The 26,590-nt window shown below is 41.1% G+C and overlaps 1 protein-coding gene across 4 annotated transcripts in view; it reads left to right on the top strand.

The window, feature by feature from the left end:
- The window catches only part of adcy3a (adenylate cyclase 3a), a 57,645-nt gene extending 31,809 nt beyond the window's left edge, over positions 1-25,836 (top strand). For 3 of the 4 annotated variants that reach the window (XM_044206493.1, XM_044206492.1, XM_044206494.1), the window contains exons 13-21: positions 17,380-17,496; positions 17,725-17,996; positions 18,250-18,331; positions 19,597-19,755; positions 20,082-20,228; positions 20,535-20,648; positions 20,943-21,069; positions 23,354-23,478; positions 24,927-25,836. In XM_044206493.1, coding sequence (XP_044062428.1) covers positions 17,380-17,496; positions 17,725-17,996; positions 18,250-18,331; positions 19,597-19,755; positions 20,082-20,228; positions 20,535-20,648; positions 20,943-21,069; positions 23,354-23,478; positions 24,927-25,106 — 1,323 coding nt within the window. In that variant the 3' untranslated portion in view covers positions 25,107-25,836. Of the gene's footprint in view, positions 1-17,379; positions 17,497-17,724; positions 17,997-18,249; positions 18,332-19,596; positions 19,784-20,081; positions 20,229-20,534; positions 20,649-20,942; positions 21,070-23,353; positions 23,479-24,926 lie in introns of those variants that run through there. The other variant, XR_006379059.1, reaches the window with a different exon arrangement.
- The last annotated feature ends 754 nt before the right edge of the window (positions 25,837-26,590 follow it).

Genomic DNA, 26,590 nt, shown 5'->3' with positions numbered 1-26,590 from the left:
TACTCTCCATGAGCAATATGATGACCTTAAAATGATTGGCAACAAATCCATCCGACAGCTAGATGCAGATGCTGTACCAAAAATCAACATCAGTTTATACAACACAGGCACAGTGATGGTTCAGGGGTCTCAGACGAAACTAGAAGAGTTTGAAAGAGACTTCAGCAGAGTGAAAACTCTCGCTGATGGGAAAAAGGCCTCTGTGCCTTTAGCAACAGCCCCTACAGCTCCTTCAGACTCAAACACAGGCCTTCAGCTACCTCAGTTACAGTTCCATCAGATTTAACCACCCAGCCTTCAGCTCCCAGCACTATTGCTCCACCCTCCCATGTCCACACAGCCTCCAGCACTCCTCCACCAGCCCGCTTCAACAGCCCTCACACACCCAGGACACCAGTGTCAGTGCAGCGCATTCAGGAGTGTCTCTCCCTCCATGAAGTGGAGATAATAGAATCCAAAGAGAACAAGCTGTCAGAGTCTGACACAGTTCCACAGCTGAAAGATGAAATACTGCTGTTGGACAGTTGAGAGAAAATATGAATGAGCTTCATAGAACAAATGAAACTCAGACATGAACTATGTCAGATGAGAAAGGAGATGGAGCAGAGAGACACACTTCTTGTCAATCTGGAGGAGAAGCTGCTTAGGATGGAAGCAACAGAGCAGCACCCTCAGAGTCAGACTAGAGACACAGGCTCACAGACTGGCCCCAGCAGCCAGGCAGCACCACAGCCCAGTCTCCCAGTCCTCCACAGACTGGCCCCAGCAGCCAGGCAGCACCACAGCCCAGTCTCCCAGTCCTCCACAGACTGGCCCCAGCAGCCAGGCAGCACCACAGCCCAGTCTCCCAGTCCTCCACAGACTGGCCCCAGCAGCCAGGCAGCACCACAGCCCAGTCTCCCAGTCCTCCACAGACTGGCCCCAGCAGCTAGGCAGCACCACAGCCCAGTCTCCCAGTCCTCCACAGGACAACACTGCCCCTCCAGCCTTAGACATGGCCCCTTGCCCAGCCAGAGTAGAGACACAGAGGAACAGGGACCACTTCATCACCAGCACCCTAAAACTGCAATCCTCATCGACTCCAATGGCAAATTCCTGGAGCACAGAAAGCTGTTCCCTCGTCAGAGTGTGGGGAAGTTCTGGTATCCTCACACTGACAAAGCCCTCCAACTCTTCTGTCATGACCGCCTGGGTGACCCTGACATCATCATCATCCACGTGTGTGTGCTTTGTCAGTACCTGTGTCTATCCATGTTGTCTTTTGAGGTGCCAGAGAGCTGATTGCAGTATCCAACCAGTTCTGGAGCACCTGGGCCCAGTGCTCTACAGGAAATAAAAGTCCCAGCTTCCAGCATGGCTCGCTCTCTTCCCTGTCAGTGCCTGCACCCTATTGCTTTGCTTGGGATTTTGTTTTACTCCACAACACCTTATCCTACACTATCCACATGAACACTACTGATTTCACTGACTAACACACCGCATATCTAAAGTTACAGTTCAGTTTATTTTCGTTATTACAATAAATAACTTGTATTTATTGGCATTCTGTGTCTTTTCCCCTTTTTGTCGTGCCCTATGGGCCGGGTTATGACATACGCTTGAGGAAAGTTACGCCTAGGCCAGTGTGATGTGTACTCCACGGTAAATCATCACTTGTTTCACAAAACATTAAGATTTTGCCAAATTATGACGCTGGGTTATTATCCATAGGTTCTATGATTTTAAATACTGTTACACATCTTTTCATTTATTTCAAGTGTACTTAAGTCATACAAAACAACTTGTAAATTTGCATCCTTTATTATTGATGTTGTCATTCATGCAAGATATAATTTTATAATTAGTTAAACTGTTGCGTGTGTACATTTATGTTATATAAAATGGATCCGATCAAAATATACTTCACAGTAAAAGCACATTCTTAAAAGCTGTCATTCATCAGTTTCCTATGTTAATTGGAAATATAGTGGTGATCTAAACTTTTAACAAAATAATAGGTAATAATTATAAATAAAAATATTAAGATGGTATTTATAGGTTAACATTTTATGTAGCTCTTAGCAGAAAGTAAAAACACAAAAAGGTGGGCAATATAAAAAACTGTAAATGTAAAAGTAAACACATTTATTCAAATGAAATCAACTGACTGGGCCTGTGCAAGAGGTAACAGCTATGCCCAGAGAGCTGCAGAGTCCATGGGGTGGTAGGAGGAAAAGGGGATAAAGGGTCGGATTGTAGGGATGAGGAAGAGCAGAGGTGGTGACAGTGTTATGGCTACAGATGTTATTTTTTAACAACCATAAAGAACATAAACAATAAACTCAACATTAGCCATGACGGTCAGGGCTACGTTTAGGTGTAACAAAATGGGTCCTAAAGGCCAAATTCAAAAGCAGTGACACTGCCAACTGTAAGCAGTTCACTGTGTTTGGAGGTGGTCTTTAAGGCAATTAGCTACTGTACTTAAAAACATATCTTTTCCTCGAGGTGTGAAATGAACTCCATCGTTCAAAAATAGCCCAGGACTGTCATATCTAATGTGAGGGTGCTCAATCCTAACACCATTTAAGCTACGAACAAATGTAGCTGTAACACTGTTGACAGATTTCCTGGCCTTGTCGAGCTTCATCGGATTGGCACCAGCCTTCCACCGGCACCTTTTGGGTCACAGAAGAAAACATGATCTTCATGTCTGTGCTCTTGGAGAGCACAGACCCAGAATTCATCTCTAGGTTAAACAAAAATATTGCGAAATGTGGAAATTATCTGTACATGTAATCCAATCCAACTTTATTTAGCACATTTAAAAACAACAACAGTTGATCAAAGTACTGTACAATAGCAAAAACCATAAAACAAGACAGTAAAAACACAAAAGCATAAAAGCAGCACAGTAAAATACAAAGGCCATACAAACAGACCGTAAAAACACAAAACAACTAGTTTAAGAGACCAGGACAGTGATATAAAAAGGCTACTCTCATAGTGAGTTTAAAGATGTGTTTTAAGACAAGATTTAAAAGCAGGCAGTGTAGGGGCTAGCCTGACATGCAGAGGCAACTTATTCCATAGTTTGGGGGCTACAACTGCAAAAGCACGAGTCCCTCTGTGCTTCAGCCTTGTTCTTGGGATGATGGGGAGTAAATGGTTAGCTGACCTGAGTGACCTTGATGGGACGTAAAGTTGTAGAAGGTCAGAGAGATAGGATGGAGCTAGCCCATTTAATGATTTATAGGTAAACAATAACATCTTAAAATCAATCCTAAAACGTACAGGGAGCCAGTGAGGGGGAAATGTGCTTTTGCTTGCGTTTTCCTTTTTCTGGACCAACTACAAGCGTGAAAGTGAGGCCTGACTGATATCAACATAAAGGACACTGCAGTAGTCAAGTTTGCTCGACATAAATGCATGTTATAACCCTTTCAAAATCACTAAATGATAAAAAGCACTTGACCTTGGATAACAACCTCAGTTGGAAAAAAAAAGATTTTATTACTGAATTTATCTGCTTGTCCACTTTAAAATCACTGTCCATTATCACACCCAGATTTGTGGCTGTAGATTTTACATATGGTTCCAGGGAGCGCAGGTCTACATGAGGGGCATCACAGGCACCACTTGGCTGAAATATCAGGACTTCAGTTTTGCTCTCATTAAAGTGTAAAATATTTAAAGCCATCCAAGCCCTGATGTCCTTGACACAGTCGAACAGTGCTTTTGACGGGTTTGCATCCTTCCTTTTGAAAGGCAGGTAAATGTGCGTATCATCTGCGTAAGAGTCCCCAGAGTCAGTAGTTAATAAAAGATTATTAAAAACTTTTAGATGTGCAGATTCAGTGCCGTGGAGTGCTGTGTAAAACCAGACTGGAACATCTCAAGGATGCAGTGTGTGTCTAACAATGATTGCAATTGCAAAAGTACAGCTTTCTCTAAGATTTCTGAAAGGAATGGGAGTTTGGAAATTGGTCTGAAGTTGGAAAGGACTGAGGTGTGCAGGTTGGGTTTCTTTATCAACGGTTGCACTACTGCATGCTTAAATCTTGCTGGTACAACGCCTGAGGTGAGACTGCTGTTTAAAATTGTTTGGATGTTTGGTCCAATAGTCGCAAAAATCTATTTAAAAATACGAGGGGGTACAACATCCGTGGGACAAGCTGAAAGCTGTGATCAATAATTTCCGTTAAAAGACTAAGAGATACCTTCTCAAACTGATTAAAAACAGCTGTGCACAGACAGTGATGGATGGGTGGTAAGAAGGGGTGAGATGTGATCTGATGAGCGCGATCTTGTCAATAAAAAAGAAACATTGGGGGGTAAGAACAGAGTTTTAAAAAGGTTTGTGACAGTTATTTAAAATAGTATCAGAATATCAAAAATGTTTTTGTCTTCTCTCTTTTGACAATTTTCTGATATCTGCACCAGCTGTCCTTTTAAAATGTCAAAAGACACCTGCAGCTTATCTTTTTTTCCCCTTGCGTTCAGCTCTCCTGCATTCTCGTCTGACAGCACGAGGAGTGTCATTTAACCATGGTTCAGGTTTAGGTTTGGAACGCATGATTTTAAAAGGTGCAATGGTGTCTAGAATATTTTGGTAAGTGGAATAAAATAGGGAGGTTAACTCCTCAGTATTAAAACAGGGAGGACCCTGAGTGAGCCTCATGTTTAATAGCAGCGGAGAACTGTACAGCAGTGGAAGGGTTAAACATACGGCAACTCCGAGCTGGGGCACGAGGTTTAGCGATATGACAGGGAAGGGAGATCTCAAATATAACAGGCATGCGATCAGAAAACAATGCATCACATATTTCAGTGTTAAAACAGGTAGACCACATGATAAAACCAGATCTAGTGTTTGCTCTTGTGTAGGACCTGTCACAGACTGTACAAGATAAAAAGAATCAAGATTCAGAAAGTCTTTAACCAGCGACTTAGTACGACAGTAGACATGAATGTTAAACTCTCAAATGATTAAAACTCCAGCGTATTTAGGCATAATTCCAGCCAGGAAATCAGAAAAGTCATTAATAAAATCCTTGTTATATTTAGCTGGTCGGTATATCAGGGCGCATAGCACCAGGTGCAATCCATCCAGCTCGAACATATTCATTTCAAAGCTGGAGTAGAAATTCAGTGACAGTTGCCTATAGTTAAAGCTTTTCTTAAAAACAGTCGCTACCCCTCCACCTCGTCCAGTAGACCTCGCGGAGTTAAAATATGTACAATAAGGTGGTAAAATTTCTAAAAAAGCACTTAACTCACTCGCCAGTTTTCAGTCACACACAAAAACAATCCACAGGAAGTGAAGAAATCATTCAGCATAAATGACTTAGTGATCTAGCTGTCAGATCTATCTACCAGGGCTATCCTGATTGGAGCCGAGCCGATTGCTGGCCGAAGTGCCTGGCCCAGGGGCCCGGCCCAGGGGCCGAAGGCTTTGCAGGTCCATTACCAGGCCCAGGTAGTGTCCTGTTGGTGGGAGATTTAAATGCCAGAACAGGATGTGACCCCGACATAGTGGATCCTGCTGCCAACAGCCACATCTTTGGACAGTCCTCTCTACACCTCACCCCCACCACTAGACACAGACACAATCAAGACCACGTTGTGAACAAAATGGGGAGAGAACTAGTGCATCTCAGTCGCTCCTTAGGTCTGTATATGCTTAATGGCAGGATGAAAGTGGAGGGATGTTCACATATTATTCAGCTCTTGGGACTAGTATAGTCAACTATGCCATCACTGACATGGACCCCTCCCTCATCAGTGCATTCACTGTCAGACCACAGACCCCACTATCGGATCATTGCCAGATAAATGTATATCTAAAACCAACCGTACACAAGACAGTAACGGAACCTGAGCCCTGTAAATTACATAAAACAAATAATAAAATATAAATGGACTCCTGATGGTGAAGTTAGATTTAAAAAATCACTGCACCTGAAATAACTGATCTAATTAACACATTCTCTCTGTACAATTTGAACCAAACCAATTTAACATGGCTGTGACAAAATAAATATTTATCATAAATCAGCCAGTAAAGCAGGTCTTACTAAGAACAGCTCTGCATCTAAACAGAGACTGAAAAAGGAAGAGTGGTACAACAAAGACTGCAAAGATGTCCAACCTAAAACACCGTCAGCCACAAAACACAGACCTGAGACAAAGTTAGGTTGAAACTCTGAAAGAATACAAACAAATAATAAGACATAAGAAAAAAACAATATCATGATCAGAAACAAAGAGGAATTGAGGAGTCACTTCTGATGGAACGACTTAAACAACAAAAAAGACAACCTGGCCATACAAAACGGTAACATTTGGAAAGGTCATTTTGAAAAACTACATGAACCTTAACAGAACAGAAACAAATGCAAGAAAAATGACAATCCTTGAACCAACAATCAAAAATAATCAGAATCCCATTACCTAATTACAATGAAAGAGTTAGAAAACAGCATGAACAAACTAAAATCTGTCAAAGCATGTGGACCTGACGGCCTCAGGGCCGAGATGCTGAAACACAGTAGCTCTGAGCTGAGACGGGTCCTGCTTGTTCAGTCTGGTTCTTCAGTCAGGTCTTAATTCACACTACATATCACATTCACCCCATTCTGCTCATCAGTCCAAAGAAATTAACTAATCATTCACACGCACACTCACACTGAAGGGAGCAATTTAGGGTTCAGTGTCTTGCCCAAGGACACTTCGACATGTTGCCTGGATATTGGAATATTTGTAGCCAGATTTTAATTGGAATGTCAAATTGAATATTTCTTCTAATTGCACAGAAAGCTCTTCTTGCTTTGTCTCTGAGATCTTTCACAGCCATGTTGAAGCTTCCTGTGGAGCTGACGTTAAGGCCAAGTTATGTGTAGTTTTTTGTATATTGTAATTTAGTGGCGTCCAAATAGAAATTGTTTGTGTTAACGTGATTTCTGGATTGCTTCTGAAAGACCATTATCCTGTTCTTGTTGAGTTTGCTGTCAGGGCCCAGGTCTGACAGAACCTCTGCAGGAGATTAAGGTGCTGCTGCAAACCTTCTTTAATGTCTGAAAGCAACACTAAGTCACCTGCGTACAGGTGACCCCTGATCTCTGTCATTCAGGGTGAGGCCAGGTGACGTGGAATTCTTTAATTGGTTCGCCAGTTCATTGATATACAGATTGAAGAGAATTGGACTGAGATTGCACCCCTGCCTCACCCCCGGCCCTGGGAGAAGAAGGCTTTGTTTGCCCCCAATTGCCCCCATTTAGCACGTTTGCTTTTTGTATACCTGTCCTTTAATTAAATCAAATGTTTTTTCCCCAATGCCATTTTCACTGAGCCTATAGAAAAGGTCCTCATGCCAGATGGAATCAACGAAACAGGCGTAGACCTTTCTTTGCTTTATGTTTAATTCTTGATCAGTTAAAGTGTGGAGCGTAAATATATGGGCTGTTGTGCGGGTGTTTGGCAAGAATCTGGCTTTTGTGCAAATCATTGTGGTTATGATAGAATTGTATTGAATAGTTTGATTACAGCCAGTTTGATTTTATGGAGTATTTGATCATTTCGTTGAGGATTGCATCAGTTCCACAAGCTTTTTTGTTTTCAAGGATTGGATGATTTCTATTAGTTATTGTTCTTGTTCATCTTGGTAAAAGTTTCACTGATTTGTTATGAATTTTCAAAGTTTTAAACTTTAGACAGTTGTTGTAGCGCCACCATTAGGACTATTGGCCCACAATGCCTGCTGAGGATGTTTGGCATAGGACTGGACCTACTGTATGTGCAAAATTTTGTTTATTTTCACGCATGTGAAGGCAGATTTCCTAGGAAGAGGAAGAATATTGACAATAATATTATAATAATAATAATAATAATAATAATAATAATAATAATAACAACATTGGCAATTCCAAGATAATAATAGTAATAATAATAATAATAATAAAGCCTAATAATAAAGTCAAATGATGAAAAATTGAATTGATTTTGTCCACGGCACAATAATTTCAGTGTAGTCGTGAGGACAACCAGTGGAAACGTCTTCTCTGCAGCATGTCTCCTGTAAAACAATGCTGTCAGGGTCTTGTAACTCACTATTAAAATCTGAATTTCTGCATTTTAAACCAAAAGCAGATGATCTAACAGGTCCTGTATGGATGATGATGTGGCTAAGTGAGCCTAGCTCGGGCACTGTCAACAGCTCCAGGGCTCTCCTAGTGTCCATTCAGGAACTTTCCATGAGAGTCCATGAGGAGGATAATGTCAGCCCTTCTGCCTGTGTGTGTTTGTTGGGTCTCAGCTGTGGGGTCTGGATGTGGAGCTGCTGCTGCTGTGGTGGTGGTTTCAGGTCTGGAGCTCCAGGTTGGACCTACAGTGGATGTAGGGGTGTGGCTAGAGGCTGGGCCTAGATCAGATGCAGGGGTGTGACTGGAGGCGTGTAGGTAAGCAGCTGGTTGGTACAGGGAGGTGAGAGGCTGCGTCTGGCTGGATGAGAGGGGGTGAGCCTTCGGGGAAAGGGTTGTGTTGTAGTTCAGCAGGTGTAGGGTGAGTTTGGCTGGGCGAGGTCTGGGTCTGAGGGGTGTCTGTGGGTCGCTTGTAGACTGATCAGTGTTCTGTCCCTCTCCTGTAGCTCCTCTCTGTGTAGCCAACTCCTAGTCCTACAGTTGTCTCTGTCCTTCCTTAGTTCTTTCACCTCCTCCTTGAGGAAATCCAGCTGTCTTCTCTGGCTGCTTCTTGCTGAAACACTCTCAGTTGTGAGTTGACGTTGTCCTGTTCTGTCTTGCTGCTCCCTTGTGAGTCCCTTTCTCCTTCTTTGCACTCATGGCAGCGAAGTCAAGCTCAAAATGTCTCAGGCCGCCTTGTATCATGGCAGCTCCATTTCTGAATAGGTTTATTGTTATTGTAGCGGTGCGTGAGTCATTTTCTTCGAGTACACATATTTTCCATCTGTTACAAATACCTGTTGTCTTTACTGCAGAGTAGTGAGAGCTAATGACATTCAGCCAGACTTAAGGTTCATCAGTCCATAAGATTATATTGCAAGCCCTGCCATCTTTGTAGTGGTCAAGGAACAGGATTTCTGGTCTGTCTCAAAGTATTTTTTGTTTCTAGCCACCCCTTAATAATAATAATAATAATAATAATAATAATAATAATAATAATAATAATAATGATGATGATGATAATGATAATAATAATAAAACTTTATTTATAAAGCACTTATCAAAACAAAGTACAAAGTGCTGCACAACAAGTGAAATAAAATATCACAGTGAATGATGAAATATAAAGAAATTAAATACATAAAATACACAAAAGCAATAAAATAAACAGATAACAGGTAAAATCAGGATATGCTTTCCAGTAAAAATATGTTTTGAGAAGAGACTTAAAAGAAGACTCTGACTCAGACAATCTAATTTCTTCGGGCAGGTTGTTCCAGAACCTCGGGGCCCTGATGGCAAAAGCTCTGCCCCCCTTAGTTTTCATTCTGGACTCAGGAACAGACAGGAGACCCCTGCCCGAAGAGCTCAAACTACGTGAAGGTTCATAAGGGATTACAAGCTCTAAAATATAGTCTGGAGCCAGGCCATGAAGAGCCTTAAAAGTAATCAACAAGCTCTTAAAATCAATCCTAAAACAAACAGGGAGCCAATGTAAAGAGGCTAAAACAGTTGTGATGTGGTCATACTTCTTGGTCCTGGTTAACAGCCTAGCAGCTTCTGCAGTTCTGTACAGTCTGCAGTCATGTCAACGTTTTTTGATTAAGACAAGTGAACAGGCGGTTACAATAATCGAGGCGTGAGGAGATAAAAGCATGTAAAACAGTTTCTGCATCACTAAGATTTAAAATAGATCAGATCTTTGCAATGTTTCTGAGGTGATAAAAACATGATTGGACAAGCTTAGTGATATGTTGCTCAAAACATAAATTGCTATCAAACAGGACACCAAGATTTCTTGCAACAGGCTTGATATGTTGTGACAGGTTACCAGTAGATGGCAGTATTTGTTTAATGATATGTTGGGGCCCAATAACAAGGATTTCAGTTTTATTTGAGTTGAGCTGAAGAAAATGTCTCAATGTAATTGAGGCACACCATACTTGATATGAGAGAAAGATGACATGAAGTTATTAATGCTGACACAGAATTTCCTATTGGACAGATAAGATGAGAACCAGTCTAGTGCAGTGCCAGATATGCCCACCCAGTGCCTCAGTCTATCTAAAAGAATGCCATGATCAATTGTGTCAAAGGCAGCACTTAAGTCCAGCAGCACAAGAACTGAACACATGCCTGCGTCTGCATTCATTAAAAGGTCATTAGTGACTTTGAGAAGGGCTGTCTAAGTGCTGTGGTGCTGACAAAAGCCAGATCGGAACTTTTCAAAGGTATTTTTGTTTTCCACATAGATAAAAGTTTTTTTGAGAATCTTCGAAATAAAAGGCAGTTTGGAGATTGGGCAGTAGTTATCCAGGAGGGTGGGGTCAAGCCCAGGTTTTTTTAGGACTGGCTGGACACAAGCAGTTTTAAAGTAATCTGGGATACAGCCAGTAGACAGCGAGCTGTTCTAAATAGTTTGTAAAAGGGGCGCAATACAATCCATAACTTCCAATAATAACCTAGTTGGGATTTTGTCCAGAGGGCTGGAGGATACTCTCATAAGAGACATGATGTCTGCGAGTTCAGGCAGTGTAACAACAGAAAAATTGCTCAAAGAATCCCTGAGCAGGTGATCCACATCTAAAAAGGCAGGGTTGGGGGTGATATCAGATCTTATTAACTCCACCTTTCCAGCAAAGTGCAAAACAAACGTTTCACAATCAGCATCACAATCAGCAGGGGCACAAGGAGAGGCTGGGTTAACTAACTGATCCATAGTCTTAAATAAGAATCTGGGGTTGTGCTGATGGGCAGAAATAAGTGCAGAGAAATGACATGTTCTTGCATCCTTCACCATCTTATTACAAAGGAGTAATAAGTTTTTCATGGTCTCCAGGTCCACTTCCTTCTGCGTTCTGCTCTTCTGCATTTCCTTTTACAGCTTTGAATACTGTCATTTAACCATGGCTGTTTTCTAGTCTTTGAGTTTGGTCTATTTTTCAGAGGAGCTATGAGAATATAAAAGGTTGAAGAACACAGGTAGTTAAAATAATCAACCAAATTGTTGGTGTTGGAGGAATCGGGAAACACATTCCCAGGAGAATTGAACAGTGTACAGAATTTTGAGGCACTATGCTCATTAAGGACGTATGTGTACTCAGAGCGGGATAAGACAGCACTAGCAGTCTGTAATTCACAGTTAAAAACAATGCATACGTGATCAGATACAAACATGTCCCTGATTTCCACAGATGGAATTTTCAGGCCCAAAGTAAAGACTAGGTCTAAGGTGTGGCCACAGGAATCAGTTTGGCCAGACACATGTTGTTGAAAGTTAAAAGAGTTAGTGATATTTAAAAAATCAGCAGCAAGGGCATTAGAGGAGTCATCAACATGAATATTAAAATCACCACAAAGAACAATTCTATCATAATTTAAAACAAGACTGGATAAAAACTCCAACAAGTTCCAACAAGAAGGAGCCAGCTGGTTTAGAGGGGCGATAAATAATAGCAAATATGACCGGGAGGGGGCCACCAAGTTTAAACATGAGTACTTCAAAGGAGGAAAAATCATTGTAAGCTATGAGGTTACACTTTAAATGCTTCCTTAGACAGTATCAAGGCCCCCACCTCAACCACAAACCCTAGGGCGGCTAAAGAAGTCATAATCTGGAGGGCACAATTCAGCCAGCTGACTGTGATCACCAGGACGTAACCAGGATTCTGTAAAAAACATGAAATCTAAATCAGTAGAAGAGATAAAATTGTTGAAAATAAACGTTTTGAGAGGGATCTTACATTGAGAAGAGCCATCTTAAAAAGTATGTGCTGGGTCAGAGCTGAAGTTGAGACTGGAGGTAGGGTTCTTGCAGTTTTGCGTTTAACAGCTGGGGGATATTCAGTTGTTTCAGAGCATGTAGACATCATTATACAGCTGTTGGAATCCAAAGAGTTGTGTGCTGTGATTTAAAGCAGGGAGAGTTCTCTTGCTACTGATTCCATTGCTAGGCAACCACAGCCCAACTGCTGTTTAGCTAGTGTTAGCTTGTTAGCTTTAATTTTTCAGTTGGGACTTTTTGTAAATGTAAAACTTACTGATTTCAGTGTCGAGTTGTTTGCTGTTACTTGCTTTAAGTCTCCCTGTCGTCTTCTTCTTTTTCTTTTCTTTTTGTTTTTCCCCTTGTATGTTTCTTCTTTGTTTGATGTCTTGATCTCTTTCTGTCTCTGAAGTCCTCTTCCAACTGTATCTCCTCTCGTCTCTTCTCTGGTGTATTGTGGTCACTCCTTTTACAATTCCTCCTAAAATTTCAGTGTTCATTTAATTTTCGGACAGAAAACAACTGTTTTATTTAGGAGCTATCCTTAAGCATGACTGCTCAGTCTTTCTCTCACTGAATAGAACTAATCTGGGGAAGGTTTTTTGCAACATTATCAATACCTGGATGCCTTATGGAACACAATGTCCTGAGTAAAGGGCAAATTGGCTTTTTACCAAATCACCGCACTACTGACCACGTTTACACTCAGGTTTATACAGGGTAAAATCTTTGCATGTTTTATTGATTTTTAAAAAGGCTTTTGATTCTATTTTAAATGTATGTCAGTAATAAATGTGGGCACAAAATTGGCAACAGAATTACAGATCTCTTCACACAAGGGAGAGGCATCTTTCAGGGCAGCAGCTTGTCTCCAATTCTATTTAATAGGGTGGCCCCAGTCGCGTTTTTGCCACCGATGCGATTGCCGATCGTCTTTGAGCCATATAGGCAGATACACAGCCGATACTGATTGTTTTTTGCTTTGTTATAGCAGCTGGTATAGCAGTATTAAAAAATCAAGTACTGGAATACCTTGAAAATAGCCCCTTTTTTAACAAAGTGCATTAAAGGTCCTTGAAATTCAAATGAACCACATAAGGTGGTCTTATATTTTGACCAAAGTTTTGTTCATTAAGTCATGAGTCATCATAATTAAGTTGCTCAGAATCAGAAATCACTCAGCTTTTTCTGTTTTTTATATTCTGACGCGTCAGCATCTCTGCCTCTCTGACTCCTCACTCAAGTGATCAACAACTGCTAGGCTAAAAATAGGCCACATTTTGGCCTTTGTCGTGGCTCAAAAACTGACATCTATAGAAACATTTGGTCGCAACTTGAACTGGAGCATCTGCAGATTAATTCCATACCATATATGTTATGATCCACTACAGTTAGACATGACACGAGATAAATAGATCACTGTTTTTGTTAGCTTTGCCACCATTTTGACTGGAAGGGAGCCTGCTGTATGTCACTGCTATGCATTTGCGCAGTCGCTATATCGGAGAGGTCAAGATCCGCTAGTAAACAAATACAATGTGTGTTCTCGATTGGTTTTTGCAATTGCCGACTAGAAAGCATTAATCCCGATCTCCTGATCGTATATTCTTATTGAATATCTGTTCATAACGATTGGCATCTGATCGATCTGGGCATGCCTATTTTTTAACATCTACGTTAATGACCTAACAGTACTGTTGGAGCAATCTGGAAGTTAAATTCCTGCTCTATGCTGATGACCTGGTGCTGCTGTCACCCACACAACAAGGACTACAGCAGCACCTGGACCTCCTGGGGCAGTATTGTCAGAACTGGGCCCTGACAGACAACTTTAACAAATCTAAAATCATGATCTTCCAAAAGAAGCCCAGATTTCAAGAAACCAAATATCAGTTCAAATTAGGAAACACCCATCTAGATCACACCCTCTATTATGTTTACCTAGGACCTCAGGTAACTTTGGTCTGGCAGTGAATGCACTGAAACAAAAAGCATGTAGAGCCTTTTAAGCAATTACAAGAAAATTTTACAAAATAGACATACCAATTGGCAGTGTAATCCAACCAATCGCCCTCTATGGTAGTGAAGTTTGGGGTCCACTTAGTCATCAGGACTACACTAGATGGGACAAGCATCCCATAGAGGCCCTGCATGAAGAATTCTGTAGGTCCATATTAAACATCCAAAGAAAAACACCAACCAGTGTATGTAGGGCAGAATTAGGCTGTTACCCACTCATTATTAACATAAAAAAACACTTAAATTTTGGTTAGATCTCAAATTTAGCCCCAAAGACACTCTGAGTCACTACTGAGATTTCAGGCACTACTAACCCAAGAATTGAAACCCAAAAAAGGGGACACATAGTTCAAACAACATCACTGAATATGACAAACAATTATCTTGATATAGCTTATCTCTCTCTCTCACACACACACACACACACACACACACACACACACACACACACACACACACACACACTCTATGGATGAGGTTGAAATGTAATTGAGAGGTTGGTTTTGTGCCAAAAAAAAGGCTGTACCGTACCCCATCATCCTCCCCTAAACATCAGCCCTTCATCAGCTTACACACACACACACTCACACAATGTTACATAGAGTGCATCCGGAAAGTATTCACAGCACTTTACTTTTTCCACATTTTGTTATGACGGTGTAGTCCCTCATTCATCCAGCAATGTTCCATCGTAGAAAAGGTTTCAGTCGTAGTCATCTCGACACTATTTTCAGAATCAAGACGTTTCGGGTCCCATCCGGGAGTCATTCTCAATTGTGAAAAATGGTCTGAGAACTTAGAAATTTAACAACAGTGTATTATCACCATGTGCAAGCCAGTCATATGCTTAACAGTGATGAGGGAGGTGCAGCCAAAAAACAATAGACCTGATTACTGATTACTGGGCCATCATGGAAACAAAAGAAGGTCAATTTCAGGTGAAACTAGGCAGGGTAACAGCAGAAACTCAAGAAGACTCCTTCCTGAGGGCAGGGCTTAATTAACACAGAGTAGCTTAAATTTCTAAGTTCTCAGACCATTTTTTATGGTATCCCATAAGATATTATGAGCTCTTTAAGATGCCTGACCATTAAGAGCTTTGTAGGTGAGAAGGATTTTAAATTCTATTCTGGTTTTTACAGGGAGCCAGTGCAGAGAAGCTAATATTGGAGAAATATGATCTCTTTTCCTAGTTCTTGTCAGTACATGTGCCGCAGCATTCTGGATCAACTGGAGTATAAGGAATTGCCATAATCCAGCGTAGAAGTAATAAATACATGGGCTAGTTTTTCTGCGTCATTTTGAGACAGGATATGCTTGACTTTTGCAATGTTATGTAGGTGAAAGAAGGCAGTCCTTGAAGTTTGTTTTATGTGTGAGTTAAAGGACATATCCTGATCAAAGTTAACTCTGAGGTGGTGCAGGAAGCCACGGCAATGAGTTACGGAGGTGTTTGGGGCCATGTACAATAACTTCAGTTTTGTCAGAGTTTAACATCAGAAAATTGCAGGTCATCCATGTTTTTATGTCCTTAAGGGATGCTTGAAGTGTAGCTAAGTGATTGGTTTCATCTGGCTTTATCAATAGATACAATTGGTTATCATCCAAAGTTTATGGCGTGTTTCCTAATAATATTGCCTAAGGACAGAACCTTTATCTTCTGTTAACATGTACAAACTCAGATCGATCTGATAGATAGGATTTAAACCAACTTAGTTCCTTTAATGTCAATTACATGTTCCAGTCTCTGTAATAGCATGCAATGGTCAATGGTGTCGAATGCAGCACTAAGAACAAGACAAGTACAGAGACAAGTCTATTGACCAGTGCAAGGTCATTTGTAATTTGTAATCAAATAAACAATTGTTATTTAGAAAGTCACACAACTGATTGGCAACTGCTTTCTCACGGATCATAGAGAGAAAGGGAAGGTTAGATATAGGTCTATAGTTTGCTAAAACCCCTGGATCAACAGTGGAGTTTTTAAGAAGTGGTTTAATTACAGTTAAGGCCTGTGGTACATAGCCTGTTAATAAAGACAGATTGATCAAGAAGTGCTAACTAAGGGTAAAACTTCTTTAAGCAGCCTAGTTGGTATAGAATCTAAGAGACTCTAAGAGACAGCTGTTTCTAAAGTTCCCGTGTTTGAAGATAAATCGGTACTGGTTGAGCACAGGAGGTGATGAATTTTCTCTCTAATAATTAGAATTTTATCATCAAAGAACGCTCTCTATGGTGCAGGTGTAGAAAGTCTTTAGCACCTTGAGGGGCAGCCTGAAGTCCTGTAGGCGTCTGAGGTGGAAGAGACGCTGACAGGCTTTCTTTACCAAGGTGCTGACTTGAGAGGACCATTAAATCCTCTGTGATGCAGACACAAAGCTGAAGCTGTCCACCCTCTCCACCGGAGCCCCATTAATTCTGTGGGGATGGTAAATCAACTTATTATATTGTCCTTTGATGGGCGGCTGTGGCTTAGTGGTAGAGCGGGTCGTCCACCAATCGGAAGGTCTGTGGTCGACGTGTCGTCGGGCAAGACACTGAACCCTAAATTGCTCCCGGTGCCTTTGGTGTATGAGTGTGTGTGAATAATTGACTGATGAGCAGTTAGCATCTGCCATCAGTGTATGAATGTATGTGAATGGAGTGAATGTGATATGTAGTGTGTGAAGCACTTTGAGTGGTTGGAAGACTAGAAATGTGCTATACAAGTACATTCCCTTTACCATTTGCCATTCCTTGGAGCAGCGGAGGTAGTGAGGAGCTGATAAAGTCTATGACAAGCCTCTCAAAGCACTTCTCACCAGGGAGGTCAGAGCTACCGGCATTTAGACAGCTGGGATGAGGTTTCTTCAGTACAGGGACAACTGGGTTCAACAGGGTCAAACTCTTCTCTAGAGAAATTATTAGCTGATCACATCAATTTGATAATCACCCAACTAAACTTTGATTTATGTCATATCAACTTTTTAATCTGATCAGTTTAATAGTTCTGAATCAGGATCTTCCGTATTTGGCGTTAGTAGCTTGTGAAGTACAGTGGGCTACAGCTGTTAATGAACATTTCATATATTACGCTGCTCATCTCATTTTCAGGTTGTAGGTACAGGCTCTAAACATTAATTAGGCTGCCACTAAAAACTGCAGTGTTTCTGCAGAAACAAGAGGTGAGTAGACATCTTTGAGCTGGAGTTATTTTTTAAAGTGTTGAAAGGTAAACCTAATGAGATTTGATAAGCAATTCAAAAGGATTCGGATTTGTGGATAAGTGGATTTGATGCTGGATTTGAATTCGATAAAATGCTATCGAACCCTATCCCTATATAGCATGGAATTGGGATACAACTTTAGAGTGAAATTATTGGTTTATAGGCTATAGCAAACTGCAACAATGTGATAGAAATAATGTGCTGTTCATTCCTAATTGGAATGTGTTTGTGTCAGGTCTTTCCCAAGAAGCTGGTGTCTTTCTCCACCTGGATCGACCACACCCGCTGGGCTCGTAACACCTGGGCCATGGCAGCCATCTTTATCCTCACTATGGCTGACATCATGGATATGGTAAGCTGCTCTCTGCTGTTTCTTACAACCACAAAAGGCCAAACCAGTGTGGGGATTTGTAGTTATTCTATGAGTGAATTTTGTGTGGAATATAAAATGTGCACTAAGTGCACCCAGTTTTCACCCAAGATGATTGAAATTCTGGTTTCTACTGAAGGACAGCTGCAGTTTTAGAAATAATAGTAAAAATAGTTCTGAGCTCATGACTCGTGTCTCTCCACTGTCTAGCTGAGTTGTCTGCCTCAAGTCCCAGACTCAGGCAGCCCCACAGTGGCTCCCTCCTCCTCCTGGTCTGGCCCTGACGGTTGCCTGGACAACCCCAAATATTACAGCTACATTGCTGTGCTGGCACTGATGGCCACCACCATGCTGGTTCAGGTTAGTCACATGGTCAAGCTCACACTGATGCTGCTCATCACAGTGGCCACCGGCATTGTTAACATCTACAGCTGGAGGGACATCTTCGACCGCTACGACATGGCCCGCTTCCAGGACTACAGGTGAGAAAAATAAGCCAGTATCATCTGTATAAAGCAGAAGTCCTTACATCTCTTTTAGCACTTTCACACCCAAACTCTGTGTAACGGTAGATAAAGGCTAACAATCAACTGAAGAAACAAACCTGGGTGCATGCTCTTAGTCTCATGTCATCATGTGTTCAATACCTTAGCATACAGTAATTGCAATGTTGGGGTTTTTCAAACATTAGTATTGCAGCAGAAATTGTCAATGTGTCAATGTTATTCTTTGCAGGTCATACCTGGTGCCCTCCAAGTTCACAATGACAATTATGATCTTCATTATGATGGTCAGCTTCTACTATTTCTCTCGACATGTAAGTTAATACCTGTGTTCGCTGTTCTTTAACAGCAGTACAGCTGCCAGCAATGTGTCATCATTGCAGCGCTGTACTGTGACATGTGTGCTCCAACAGCTGTAACAGTAAAACAAAAATTCAGATCAGGCATTATGATTCTTAAGTCAGCAGGTGTTTTTCCCCTGTGGAGGAGGAATGTGTTCATGACTCGTATTACAGATCTGGACCACTCAAGAATTCCATTAGTACCTAAGAGAAAATTCTAAATACAAGAGAATTGGTGAATGACAGAAATACTCTTAAATGACTTGTAAGTGCGACTTAAAGGTGGGGTATGCAATTCTGGAGTCCCAATACCATGACATATACCATGATACAGAGTGAACAACGACACAGCAAGTAATGTAACTAACGTTAGCTAGGTTGTGGGTTAGCAAACTGTCCCTACAGCTACTGCTGTGAAGCACAGCCAGAGAGGACGAGACGTTTTCCAGAGCAGCACAGCAGCTCCAGACAGCGATACTCACAACTCTCCTACTATTATAGCTAACATCACAGCAGCAGCATATCTAGAAAGTCAGCTGAATGTCCGTGGGCAAGTCATTTAACGTTATCTGACACACAGATCAGGGCAGTGTATAAACACCGGAGGGTTTTTCAGCGCTCACACTGAACGCACAGCTAGCGGACCGAGAGGAGATATTCGCTGAATTTGACAACAAGACTTGTATTGGATTAGAATGGCATACCCCACCTTTAAGAATTAATCTGTTTTACCAGTGGGTCTTGCATGAGGCCCATTGTCCTTCACTTTATATGACATCTATGATACAGTTTGATTGATCTAATTGATCAATATTACATGGGATGCCTAATACTTAAGGCAAAATCCTTTACTTTGGAGATGTGGTCACATGCAGCAGTGCAAATAAAGAATAATGAACAGAGGAGCACCATACATTATATCTTTCTTAATTAATTATGGTCAAGCAGTCCATGGGTGACCATGGGGGGGCGGGGCTGTTAAGAGGATCCAGGTGGGGGTCAGGTGTATTTGTGTATGCAAAACATTTGATTTATTTGTATGTCATTCTCTTCAGCATTTGCAAATAAAGATTAGTTCACAAAAATAAATCCTCTTTTGAAAGCTTTTCCAAAAATACACCTCTGAGTGAAACACTGAACACTCTTTGGCATTAATGTGGTCATGTATATCAGTCATATCTGCTTTGAAATCCATACACTGGTCAAATGCTAACATCGGCTCCTGTTGCTGCCTGAAGGTGGAGAAGCTCGCCCGCACCCTGTTCCTGTGGAAGATTGAGGTCCATGAGCAGAAGGAGAAAGTGTATGAGATGAGGCGCTGGAATGAAGCACTGGTGACCAACATGCTGCCTGAACATGTCGCTCGACACTTCCTGGGCTCCAAGAAAAGGGATGAGGTAAGATCCTCACACCCACAGACACCAGGTTGGTCCTTACTTCGCTCTATCTTTGTAAAAGAAATATATCACTCATCACTAATTCCAAAAGTCTTGTTATTTCATCTTGCTTGTCAGTTTGAACACTTCTGTCTCTCTTTTCTGTCCTGTGAATTATTAGGAAACTCAGCATGTTTATCTGCAGTTTTCTTGTCATAGTTGTATTTTATAGAATCGCATTGTAGTATTTCTTGTAACATTCAGGGAGTATTTCATCAACATTCAAGTTTGGTTCCACAAACCTTCTGATGTCTTGCTCTCCACCTTGTTTATCTGACCTGTTCCAGGAGCTGTACAGCCAGTCCTATGATGAGATTGGAGTCATGTTTGCCTCTATCCCCAACTTCTCTGACTTCTACACAGAGGAAAGCATCAATAATGGAGGGATTGAATGCTTACGGTTCCTCAATGAGATCATCTCAGACTTTGACAGTGTAAGCTGCTTTCCTGATTCTGCTTCTCTGTGTTTTAGTAGCAGTAGCGGCTGGGGACACACCGCATGAGACTGTAACAACATGACACATTTGACAATTGCCTAGATTTAAAAGTCATTTAACATGTTGCCACCTTTAGTGCTGGCGACACGTGTGTGGTAGAGATTACAATTCTATTCATTATCCTGCCTGTCAAACATCTGCTGACCATTAGGATTTCCTCTTGACCATAGCTGTTTTTGAAGTGGTCGGAGTTTGAGTCCCTCAGTATGTGTAAATGTAACCTTTCGCCTGTATCCATGTCAGCTGCTGGATGAGCCTCAGTTCCGCTGCATCACAAAAATCAAGACCATCGGCAGCACCTACATGGCAGCATCAGGTGTCACCCCAGATGTCAGCAATGGCTACACCTGCATGAAGGTCAGCATGGTCACATGACTTCTCCAGACTTCAGTGTGTGTCTCTGACTGATTGAACTAATATGAAAATTCACTCTGAACCTATAAGAAAATAACTCTGCATCACTATGCTGATTTTAAAGTAGAATGGAATGTGATGATATATGCAAATAATGTGGACATCATGATACAGTATAGAGTCTTGGTCTTTCGTGGATTTCACAAATGATCATCTCAACTGTGCTAAAATGCTGCTTGTTTTTGCCAGTCATGATAATGGTGGTGTAGTTTGAGCTGTTTGGTTTTTGTCTGACAGAAGGAGGAGCAGTCTGACAGAGAGCGCTGGCAGCACCTGGCAGACCTCGCAGACTTTGCTCTGGCCATGAAGGTCACACTCATGAACATCAACTACCAGTCATTCAACAACTTCATGCTACGCATTGGTATGTTCTAACCCCTCACCTGTTTCTGTGTGTGTGTGTGTGTGTGTGTGTGTGTGTGTGTGTGTGTGTGTGTGTGTGTGTGTGTGTGCTGTACCTCTGCCCTTGTAAGAATGAAAAGCAAAAGTCCTAACAGGCCAAGTTATAAGAGGCTAGTTCAGCATAGAATAGCATAGAATTTAGATTTTTGGACTTTTAAATTATGGCACAGAGGAAGTGTTGATGTAAAGGAGGTGAAGGACTGTATGGCAGGTAGGTATGGTCACGCTCACACCAGTGTGTCAGTAAAAACACCAGGGTTTAGGATTCAGATTCAAACTTTACTCCAGGCAAATCACAGTGTCCAGGTTATAGCATGAAATAAACTAGCAATAAATTACAATCCACAGTATTTAGGAATAACAGAAGCAAGGTATAAACATGTACTATCTAGCCTACTGGCATACTATCCCCACAAAACCGAAATAATCCTACAAAGTTGTAAAATATAAACTGAAATAGACTTACATGGCAACATTAAATGCACACAAGGAACAAGGCTTCCTACTAAAATATGATCACATTTACAGGTGAAATTAGGAATAAAGACCTGTCTCTAATATATGTCTGCTTCTCTTCAGTCGAGGTAAATAGAAAAAAGGAGTTAAAAAATACATTTATTAGAGTTTCCCTGTTTGACTCCATGAACACCATGAATTCACCCTCTGGTGTCAGTATGGTTAGACACAGGTACTCCACACATGAAGTGATCAATTTCAGCTGTCATATGTACATTTGCATGCATGCATCGTCCAAATAAAAGTTGTACAATAATTACACAGTACAACTTTAAAGAAAATGTATATATTTTACAAATTGGCTCCTATTTCCATAGTTTTGTGCATCATTGAGATACCACATTTTATTCACCAACTTAAGTGCTGACATCTAGGGAATGATGACTCATGTCAAGTGAAAAGAGAGTATACAGGTCAACCTCAGAAGCCAAAAGAGAGGTCCACAGTTTACTTGTGTTACCTAAACCAGGTCTTTGTTACTAAAAATGTATGTTAATGTTGAAGTCATTACTCAGACTGTGATTGTAAATGTTCATGAACTTCTATCAGAGCTCTTTATTCAACTTCAACCTACTGTACTTCTAAAAGTTGTGTGCACATGCAGTTTTACAGTGCAATGGATGCAGACATTTTGTGTATGGTCACTTCCTGTTTCACTTGCAAATGAGTGGTTTAGATAATATTAAACTGTGGATTCCTTATTTAAACTACAAATAAGGTTTACTTTGACATTTTCCAGTGCATGCTATATACTGTAGTTGTTATGTTTTATTCATTTCTGTATAATATCAGCTGACTCTTGAAATTTGCTGTTTTAGAAGTTTTATAGTTCATCTGAGTGGACATCAGGTTTGTATTCATTATTGTCAGAGTTGCATTATCAGTGTGGGGTAATGCGGCGCAGACCTTTCAAAACAATCTGCACTTAAACAGTATTACCAAGTTTAAAGAACCTGTCTGGTAGTCTGACTGCTCGAGTTGCTTGTCCTACTGGATTTTATAATAAAGCTGTGGCTACTGGTGTAACTGCCTCCCCAGATCCCAGCTGTAATATTAGTTGTAAAAATGCTGAATGTGTTGCCATAACTGAAAGGAAAGATGAACGAAACATTAAAAACAATATGTAGGTTGAAAAAACAGGGTTTTCTTTTAAGGTTAGTTATTTAGCATAAGGAATAAGGTTTAGAGCTAGATTAGAATTAGGATTCAGGTGGGGTTAATTATGAGCCAAGTATAGTCTTAACAGTCATAGATAGATAGATAGATTTTGCCAGACGTTACAGAGAATGTAACTGTACCCAGTCCACTGATGTCCACACTGCAACACAGTGGAGATGAGTTAAAAAGTTTGATGCAACGGCAGGAATGATCTCCTGTGCCGCTCTAAGGAACACCTTGGGGCTATAAGTCTTTGTCTGAAGAAGCTTCTCTTCTTGACCAGCATGTTATGGAGGGGGTGGGAGACGTTGTTCAGGCTGCTAACCAACTTGGACAGCATCCTCTTCTCCGCACCGCCTCCAGAGAGTCCAGCTCAACTCCTCCTCCAATCCCTGAACAGGTCTTCCTAACTAGCTTGTTGAGCTTATTAGCGTCTCTCGCCCTCATGCTCCGGCCCCCAGCACATGGCAGCATAAAACATGGCGTTGGCCACCACAGACTGGTAATAGGTAATCTCATATAACATAAGAGTCTTAATCTTACAAGTCACATGTGTCAACACTCTCCTGCAGGTCTGAATAAGGGCGGAGTGTTAGCAGGAGTGATTGGTGCCCGAAAACCCCACTACGACATCTGGGGCAACACTGTGAACGTGGCCAGTCGCATGGAGTCCACAGGGGTTATGGGAAACATCCAGGTACAGCACTGGGCTTTACTGCAGGTCTCTGGATTACTCAACACTGTTTACACAACTTTCAAAATGAATACTGTTGAGAGTAGGGTTATAGCTTTGTGGTAACAAAATGTTTAAGATAAACCATCTTTTAATCCAAAAAACAGATGCTGTTTTTATCCATATATGTTTACATACAGTATAATAATTAGAAGAAGTGTTCACCTCACTACATTCTGCACATGTTCCTGTGCTACAACTGAAAATGCATTTAGTTTGGATTTCTTGTCTAAAATTTGTGTGAAACGAAATCAAGAAGAAGTTCAAGAAATGTGTGTCAATATAAACTACAGTGGCAGAAAAATCCCATTTTTCATTTAAATGACAAAAATAAATAAAAATAACATTTGCAAAAGTAACCGCATCATCCTCTGTAAGACATATTTTGTTTTTAGAAAAGCACAAATATGACAGTTTCTTTTGGGCAAAGGTTTAGTGGGTCCCTTCTGTATACTGTACTGAAGAAAAGTGTTGCCACTAAGGATGATACTGACTCCAGTTTTTGTAGTTTAAAGAATAAAACCACTGTAACCACTGTCCTTCCAGCAGTACAGACCGTACAGCATACAAAGTACAGACAGCTGTAAAAAGCCGCTGAACTCAAGCTGCTCAGCAGCAGACAGCAGCAGACGCAGTCAGAGAGCAGCTGCTGAACGTAGCGGAGCATCTAGCAGCTAAAGAGCCAGATGTTTCCCTCAGCAGCTGCTGGAGACCAAACAGAGCTGACAGAGAGAATACTGGACTGACGTCCATCAGGAGACACAGACACGCCTCCTGATGAACGATCATGTTGCTCCGAAATTGCTGGAGGTGTAAAAAGGTAATTGTTGGATAACACATTTATCGTAACAACAATATAAGGCAGTACTATTTCCAAGATGTGTGTCTGTCAGCTTGTTGCGCAGTTTTAATGCCTCCAAGTGACAAAAAATCAGTGAATGCAGCTTTTACAGTTCTTTTACAGCGGTTAGTTCCTTTGTAACAAGTTGACATGTGGACTTTGACTCCTGAAAAGCCATCAGCCTGCAGGAACCACAGCTGCTTCATTCAGAAAGTTTAAGATCAGTTAAAACTTCAACCACAATATTAATTTAAGTTTTTCAAATGACCTTCCTTTATTTTGCATGAATGTACAGGTACAGTAACGAAGCTGCCACATTTATTTTCATATCAAACACGGTGTTTTGGTGTGTTACAGCTTACATTCAATGCTTCTTCTGTTCTAGGGGTAGTTCGAAAGGAGGTAGTCAAAATCCTATGTTCATTGTCTCCTCAGTGCTGCTTTAGTTCATTTTTTCGGCAAAAATAAATACAAATATGCATATCCAGTTTTAAATAAATGTCACATTTTTTGTGATAAACGTCTAAAAGCCTTGTGATGTACTCTGTGTGTGTGTGTGTGTTGCCCCCAGGTGGTGGAGGACTGCTACAACATCCTGAAAGAGTATGGCTTCCGATTTGTGAGGAGGGGGCCCATCTTTGTGAAGGGGAAAGGGGAACTGCTCACTTATTTTCTGAAGGGAAGAGACAAACAAGGCTCATTTATCAACGGCTCCTCTGTCACTCTGCCACACCAGGTGGTGGACAGCTAAGGACCTCACACACACATACACACACACACACACACACACACACATATGCTACCCAGCAATCGCATAGTCTAGTGTGTGATGAATGCAGAGAGGGGCAGAGGAGAGAGTTTTTGGAATGAGAAGTAATTTGCCTGGAAATGCTCTGATACCTGGACTTAAAAAAATGTTTACAAGTCAAATTAGAATACTACTGACACACCTGTGACAACACACCACTCATTTATTGAACACACACATGTTCACTATCTATGGAAAGATATATGTGCCAGTAGAGATTGTATTTAAATTTGAATGTCATGTTCAAGTTGAACCGCAGAACTCAAAACATGAATGATTTTAATGAATTAACTGAAAAGATTAGAAACTGAGTGCATAAAAGACATGAGCATCAGACCTATAGATACAGACTATGTAAGTATTAAAACAATAAAACTAATTATATTACATAAAGGCAAGTCTAGATGGGATATGCTGGCAGCAGCAATGTCAAGCTCAAGTGTCATCATGCCACCTAGTTGATTGATGGCCACTTTTTGCATTTATGTGCAGCTGTTTTGTAAATTGTAAGAAAAAGCACTTTGTTGCAGTGTTAACACTTTGAAAGAAATCCTGGATTTGCACCAAAATTCATCACTTGTTTCTTGGCCCATGACTTTTCACTAAATATAATTAAAGTCTAAGATATCCTGCTAATTAACAAATAAACAGACAAACTGGATCAAAAACATAACCCACTTTATGGAGTGATAGTGACTTCAAATTGAATTTGATTAAACAGCCAGGTCACTGAAATTCTCCCTAAAAAACAAAAAATGAGTGGGCCCTTGCACGTTGGTCGGGGGGAGTGGCAGCTGTAGTGTCGTTACTGGAGGTCATGTACATATACCTACCAAATTTTGTAAATCTAGGTGAAACGTTGATGTGGGGGCTTCTTTGTTGAAATTTTGTAGGGGGTGCCCCCATGCCACACCCAAGCCCAAGACCCATATCAGATACAAATTTTCGCCACTTCTGATACCTGTGCCAAGTTTTGTGAGTTTTTGAGCATCCATAAGCCCTCAAAAATGGGATTGAATGGTAAAAAAATGGAGGTTCCTTACAGTGGTGCTGGAGGCCAGGGCAATGCCATCTAGAGCAACTATATCTTTAGATAATGTGTCTCGGAGGTGTTTGGGGCCAAGTACAATAACTTCAGTTTTGTCGGAGTTTAACGTCAGAAAGTTGCAGGTCATCCAGGTCTTTATGTCCTTAAGGCATGCTTGAAGTTTAGCTAACTGGTTAGTTTCATCTGGCTTGATCGATAGATATAATTGCGTATTATCCGCATAACATTTAAAGTTTATGGAGTGTTTCCTAATAATATTGCCTAACGGAGGTAAGGCAATATAAGGTGAATAGAATCGGTCCAAGCACAGAACCTTGTGGAACTCTGTGACTAACTTGCGTGCACGGAGGACTCACCGTTAACAACAAACTGAGATTGA

Source organism: Siniperca chuatsi, linkage group LG9 (genome assembly GCF_020085105.1).
Source record: "Siniperca chuatsi isolate FFG_IHB_CAS linkage group LG9, ASM2008510v1, whole genome shotgun sequence".
Taxonomy (NCBI): Eukaryota; Metazoa; Chordata; class Actinopteri; order Centrarchiformes; family Sinipercidae; genus Siniperca; species Siniperca chuatsi.
Note: the sequence above shows the minus strand (reverse complement) of the source record. Positions and strands in the feature narration are given on the sequence as shown.